We start from the raw sequence: 6,713 nt of genomic DNA, 5'->3' as shown, positions 1-6,713 counted from the left end.
TGATTGTATTATGAATGAACAAGGAAGAGATGAATGAACCACCAAGTAAAATACCTGTTTATAGGCATTAAACCCTATCTTTTGACTCTAACTAAGAGGTTGTTCACACCTATAGTGTTCACACCATGTTGGCTATAAACCTAATGACTGGATGCCTGTATCCCCAATGTCGGCTATAAACCTAATGACTAGATGCCTGTTCACACCATGTTGGCTATAAACCTAATGACTGGATGTCTGTATCCCCAATGTCACATGGTATTTTGCTGTATTATTTCAGCAATTTCATTATATATTGTGCATACATCATGGAAAGAAGGGTCATAATTGCAGTCCACAATGAATGCCCAATCATCCTATACATAGTTCATTCTTCTTTTCAGCACTAGGTGTGCTGATGCATCTACCACATCCATGCCTGACTCTTTCTTCTTCTTCTTCTCTAGACTTCTGACAGTTGCATTTGCCTTTCTTCTTAGGCTTTTCCCCCTCTTCTCGGCATCCTTGCCAGAAGATTAGGTTGATTTTGGCTTTGGCTTGTAGTTGCCCTGGGAAAAGGTTTTGCCTTTATCTTTTTTATTGGCAGCAGCGAATGCCTGATCTCCCACATGCACTAGTTTGGTTTTGTCAAGACTACTCTTCTTGTAAGAGCATTGCAACCAACTCATCAAATGTAAGGACATTGGGATTACCCTTCATCATGAGCTGAAGTGTGGATGTAAAACGCTCGTACGAAAGTGATAAAGATGTGAGAACAGTAGACACCAATGAACTGTCTAGATAGACCTCATCAATACATGCAACCTACTCTCTAAGATCTTTGATCCTTATGAGAAACTCATCGAAATTTTCCATTGATCTTGACGGGACTGATGTGTCATGTATTAGTTTCCAAAGGGCTTTGGAATGTTGTTATTAGTATTAACACATGTCCTATCTCGACAACGCACAGGATAATACAGGTAATTTGGATGGTGATACTAGTTCAAATATATCTGTGGTATTCATCTTCGCACCTTCCATATCGGCAACACTTTCCATGCAAAAGATCATTATTCTTCATATTTGCTCATGTATAGGAAGCTTGGGATGCACTACCAAGTGTGTAACGAGGCACGAGTGGCCTACATAAGCAGTTAGCATATGAATGAGGGAGACTTAATGGCTTCCTGCCATTTCAGCTATAAATAATGAGTCTCTCACACAGTGCAAATATGCCAACAACCTACAGGTACTATCAATGCCTATTGAATGCAACTAAGATAGCTGCATCACTAATGATGACAAAGTAACCTACAAAGTGTATGAAAAATGGCAGAGTGTAGAGTCTAGAAATGTTACTAGCATGAATGCAAAAGTTGATGACAATGATGATGATGCTGACAAAGCTGATGTGATGAGTTTAAAGATGTGAAGTCGATGAAACGGCAATGATGGCCATATCTACACACCAAATGTTGCTACAGTGTAGAAAACTAAAGACAGTTCAAGCTGACTCTCTTGAGATGCCTGTAGACACCCTACAACATGCGAATAAGCCTCAAAAAAGGCCCCCTCTTATACCAATTTTGGAGTGGAGACAAAGGTAGCAACACACACATAGATGCAACAAGCAAGGAGAGACAGAGAGAAGCACAACACTCAAAGTAGATTGATGAGAATAAATGGAGTACAAGTTAAGCGACATGATAAGGTCACTCACACACTCTCATAAGAGTGTGTACACACGCTCAAGGAAAAAAAACCTCCTAAGGAGAGAAAAAGTGTCCATGGCCCATTATTAGCTTATAAACCTCCACACATCACTATCATAAATTTTTTTACCAATTTCCATTTCTAAAATCATATTTTCTTTCAAGGAAGGGCATGTTCTTTAATTCTTGTAATTTTTTGAGAGAAGTGTGTCAATATTAAATTGTGGCTTTAATACCTATATATTAACATGTCAATATTAAATTGTGGCTTTAATACCTATATATTAACATGTAAATATATATACAAATATTATTCATGTATTTTTAAGAAAATATATTTCTAAAAGTTTTCAAAACAAATCACGTATTCTCTCACTACCAAAGTGCTCTTATGCTCTTATTCGGGTAATATAGTTTTTCACTTTAATAATAATTAAAAAAATTATTTATAAAAAAGCATATAGTACATGGCATTGAATACAAATTGCACTTTTGTTATTGAGATCTACATACTACAAATCTCTCTCGAGGGTACATTGCTAAGAAGGGTACACTGCTAAGAAACCCTATGTATTATGTGTGTTCAAGGAGTATTTAAAAATCTCTTATCTGTGAATTTTTCATGAATAAAATGACCCCTTTTTTTATGGACTTATGGTTTTATTTTAAATCGATTAAAAAAACCCTTCTATAAATACATTTCTATAAATTTACCTTAAAATTTTGAATTAAAAAACTTCTTTATTTGAACTCACGTGATATAGTTACATATTTTTAAGTAAACCCGTCGAAAAATCTTTAAAACATTTCACAACACCCATGTGATTGCAAATTCATGTCTCAATTTATTAAATATTAACTAACCAATTTCAAATCTATTTTTTAGTCTTCAAATATTAAAATTTGTAACAATGAAAAAGTTAAAACTTCATTAAAAATAAAAGTTTCTTATTGTTTTAGACATTTCATTTCAGCACTTCTAATTTAAGAGTTTAATTTAGCAGTTCTAAGTTTAGAGTCTATACTCTGCAACTTATTATCTAAATGCGGAGCGCATGCATGACTTGCGCACACATACTGATCATATCTGTGCAGTTGTTTAGAGAGCGTGCGCTTTGGCGCGCGAGAGAGAGAGAAGCATAGTTACCATAGCTGTGCAGTCGTTTAACGAGTACTGTTCGTGCATGCTTTGGCGCGAGAGAGAGAAAAGCATACTTATCATACGTTTAAAGATCAGTATTGTTCGTGCATGATGCTTAATTGGCGTGCGGGCGCGCGCGAGAGAGAGTGTGTTTTCTGCCGTACTTTCGTAAAGCATCGTTAATCTAACAGTAAACTTGTATGCAGCTTGCTAGCAGTCAACAGAATGGACATGATTATGTACATGGTTGCCTTGGCCACGACTATAGGCAACTTGCTCCAAGGTTGGCATGGCGGTGCCATCGCCGGTAAGTCCGACGTCTAGTTTACGAAGTTGTCGGAAAGCAACAAAACTAGCATAGACGCATCAGAGAAAGTAACACAATATATACTTGAAGTGAAATTCATTGGGTCTCCCTTTAATTCATCATTGCAAAGTCATATCTCTCTCGTTACGCTCAATATCGACATTGTATGAGGGGAGGGGAGGGGAGGGGAGGGGGGGGCTTCGAAGGGCGTCTGGCAGCGACTTTGTAGGAGGGAGGGTGGCTGGGGGCTTCCAGGAATCGATTTTACAGCTGATGTGTCCACCTGTTTTTGCTGAGAGATTAAGTAAGTATTAATATGCCAAGGGTCCAAATCGACCTGAACCTGTGGCTTTTTATGTATGATTCCTTTTAGGCCAGGATTGAACATTTCAGGTGCTTGTCAACAGGCCAGGTTGTTACCACTCGGGCTAGAGCTTTCCATAATGTTCTCGCATTCATGTTATTATCATTATTTTAGAGACATAGTTCAACTCTCTCTCCATACATTCATGTTAATGTTTTTGGCTTGCATGTGTTTCATAGGAGTGTGTGCGGCATGTCAAGTACAATCAATTAACACCATGCAATCATTTGATTTGATGATCAGGAGCTCTTCTTTACCTGAAGACAGACTTCAACCTTGAGGAGAAGCTGACATTCGAAGGCTTGATTGTGGCTTCAGCTATAGTTGGGGCGTTTATAAGCACATTATGTGCAGGGCCTCTTGCCGACTGGATAGGAAGGAAGACTGTGCTGAATATATCAGCAATTCTCTACTCTCTGGGAGCTGTTGTGATGGCTTGGTCTCCAAGTGTTTATGTACTTATCATGGGACGCTTTCTTACAGGTGCAGCAGTGGGATTTGCTTCAGCCATATCCCCTCTTTATATATCTGAGTCCTCTCCTGCAGAGATAAGAGGAAAGCTTTTGACCTTTCCGCAGATGTTTGGATCCATAGGAATGTGTCTTGCCTATAGTCTTGCTTTTGGACTGTCCCTCATGGCACACCCCAATTGGAGGATGATGCTTGGAATCACTCTTTTTCCCTCTCTCCTCTATGTTTCTTTTTGCACATGGTATATCCCAGAGTCTCCTAGGTGGTTGGTCAGTAAAGGCAAGATGCTGGATGCCAAGCAAGTGCTTCGAAGACTTCGTAACACAGACGACATTGCAGGTATGTGTGTGTGTGTGTGTGTCTCTCTCTCTCTCTCTCTCTCTCTCTCTCTCTCTCTCTCTCTCTCTCTCTCATGCACATTGTAATTGTGAGTATTCTGTTTTGCAGCTGAGCTTGCTCTTCTTGTTGAGGGCTTGGGGTATGGTGATGAGACCATTCAAGAATACATTTTGAGGCCAGCTGACATGGCTTGTCCCAACACACCAGAGCAAGAGGGGAAAATTGAAATAATTAGGCCAGATGATGAGGGTTCAACTTGGATTGCAACATCAATCACAAATAAAGAGGATGATGTGAAAGGATTAACTTCACGGGCAGGGAGCCTTAGAAAAGACAACAATAACCATGAGTCCCACAAATTTTTACCCCTGGATCCTGTAGTCACATTCATGAGGAGCTTGCAAGCAAGCCCGTCAGAGGGCCTATATCTATCTGGAAGTTTGAAAGGACCAGAAGGCTTGTTGCAGTTTGATGAAGAAAATCCGCCCCCACCATCACCTATGATGAAAGGCTATGAAATAGATGATCAAGTGTGTGGGCAATTTGATGAAGATTTGGCAGCCCCTTTGCTCTCAAGTGGAGAAAGGAAGCTTGAGATTGACACGGTTTCAAAAGACCTAGAAGAGAGTTTGCTTTCAACAAATAGCATGTCTCCATCTAGCAATATGCGTGAGAATGTTAATCTTACTCCTCTAGCTTCATTGAGTAGCTTTCCTAATGGGAGTATTAAAAGCATGGCCAATGAAAGTTTTACTCATAAAAGCAATTGTGAGTCTTTGGAAAGCTCAACCACCAATATAGGAGGGGGATGGCAGCTTGCATGGCAATGGTCACAAGAGGAAGGTGGATCCGGAGAATTTAAGAGGGTTTTTCTCCATCAAGAGGGTGTTGTAGGGTCTAGTCATGCGGGTTCTATGGCCTCAGTGCCGAAATCAGTAAGCAGAACAGGCAGCGGGCAAGATTTGGTGTTGCAAGCCTCAGCATTGGTGGGAGCACCTGCTCAGTCTCTCAAAAACCTCCTTGCTGAAGGAAGTGTGGGACCAGCCATGGTACATCCTTCAAGTACGGCTCTTCAAGGGCCTGCATGGGCAGAGATTATGGAGCCAGGAGTGAGGCGGGCTCTTATCATTGGATGTATGCTACAGTTCCTACAACAGGTAAGCATATGTTGACACGTTTCAGTGATGGGTTAGCCACAAGACGTGATTGTATTTGAAAAGAGTGTGTTGCCATTAGCACAAGCTTATCAAAAAATTTGTTTGTTTTACAGTTTAGTGGACTCAATGCAGTATTGTACTACACACCACAAATACTTCAAGCATCTGGTGCAGAGGGCCTACTGTCAAACTTGAGCAAGGATTCAACTTCATTGTTGGCTAGTGCACTTTCGGGATTCTTGATGATACCTTTCATACTGTGGGCAGTGAGGCTGATGGATTCGTCAGGGCGTCGGTAAGTCTCCTTTCTAATACATGTATTTATCATGTTCTTGTTTGTGATTGTACTAACAAAACAAGTACACTGATTTGTCTCAGGACAATTCTGCTTTACACACTGCCTATCCTATCAGTGTGTCTAGTTGCCGTGATTCTGATCAGTTGCTTTCTCCCGGAGGGGTTACTCCAAGCAGCCCTATCATTTCTAGTCATGGTCAGCTTCATTTGTTGCTTTGTAATGGGGTTTGGCCCTATTCCAAACATACTTTGTGCAGAGATTTTCCCGACTAGAGTGAGGGGCCTTTGCAATGGCATCTGCTCAGCAACCATGTGGCTCTCCACAGTGTTCATCACATATGGCTTTCCGGCCACCGTCTCAAAAATAGGCTTAAATGGAGTGCTTGCCATCTTTGCATCAATGAGCTTGATCTCATGGGTGTTTGTCTACATGAAGGTGCCGGAGACCAAAGGAATGCCTCTTGAGGTCATATCAGATTTGTTTGCGGTTTCGGCTACATCAATAAACCAGCATAACTCTTTGGAAGAAAGGGTGAACGAGGAGGTGAACATGTGATTGACATACACACACTGAACTTTGGCATGTCATACATGGAACCATGATGTGACGATATGGTGTGGACAAAGATGGCACCGAAAAAGAGTGCATTCATGAGTCTCACGTTTCATTGAAAATCTGCAACAAAGGTTATAGAGAGGTTCCTTGGATGATATAATTTTTTGATTCATTGCAGCACTTGGGACTTTTTGTCCTTGCATTATTTACCTATGTCAAATTACCTAGAGGGTGTTATTGCTGACCGCCTATATGATTGCTTGACACGGCTTGTTTCTTATTATATGATTTGGATGGATATAATATTAAGCTTTTATGATATTCAAGTGTGATGTAGAAGGCATTAATGACAGTCTGAGGACTCGCCCAAGTGCCATGATGAGACTG

The 6,713-nt window shown here is 40.5% G+C and overlaps 1 protein-coding gene across 1 annotated transcript; it reads left to right on the top strand.

Moving 5' to 3' along the window:
• The first annotated feature begins 3,075 nt into the window (after positions 1-3,075).
• On the top strand, positions 3,076-6,462 carry LOC147618209 (monosaccharide-sensing protein 2-like). The gene is made up of 6 exons (XM_086775103.1): positions 3,076-3,142; positions 3,750-4,316; positions 4,425-4,892; positions 4,932-5,473; positions 5,587-5,768; positions 5,852-6,462. Exons 1-6 carry the CDS (start codon positions 3,079-3,081, stop codon positions 6,324-6,326), a joined length of 2,298 nt encoding a protein of 765 aa, XP_086631229.1. The 5' UTR covers positions 3,076-3,078; the 3' UTR covers positions 6,327-6,462.
• Positions 6,463-6,713: the final 251 nt, after the last annotated feature.

Source organism: Cibotium barometz, chromosome 35 (assembly GCF_041138505.1).
Source record: "Cibotium barometz isolate CiBa-2024 chromosome 35, ASM4113850v1, whole genome shotgun sequence".
NCBI classification, from domain to species: domain Eukaryota; kingdom Viridiplantae; phylum Streptophyta; class Polypodiopsida; order Cyatheales; family Cibotiaceae; genus Cibotium; species Cibotium barometz.
This window is presented reverse-complemented; position numbering and strand designations above follow the sequence as displayed.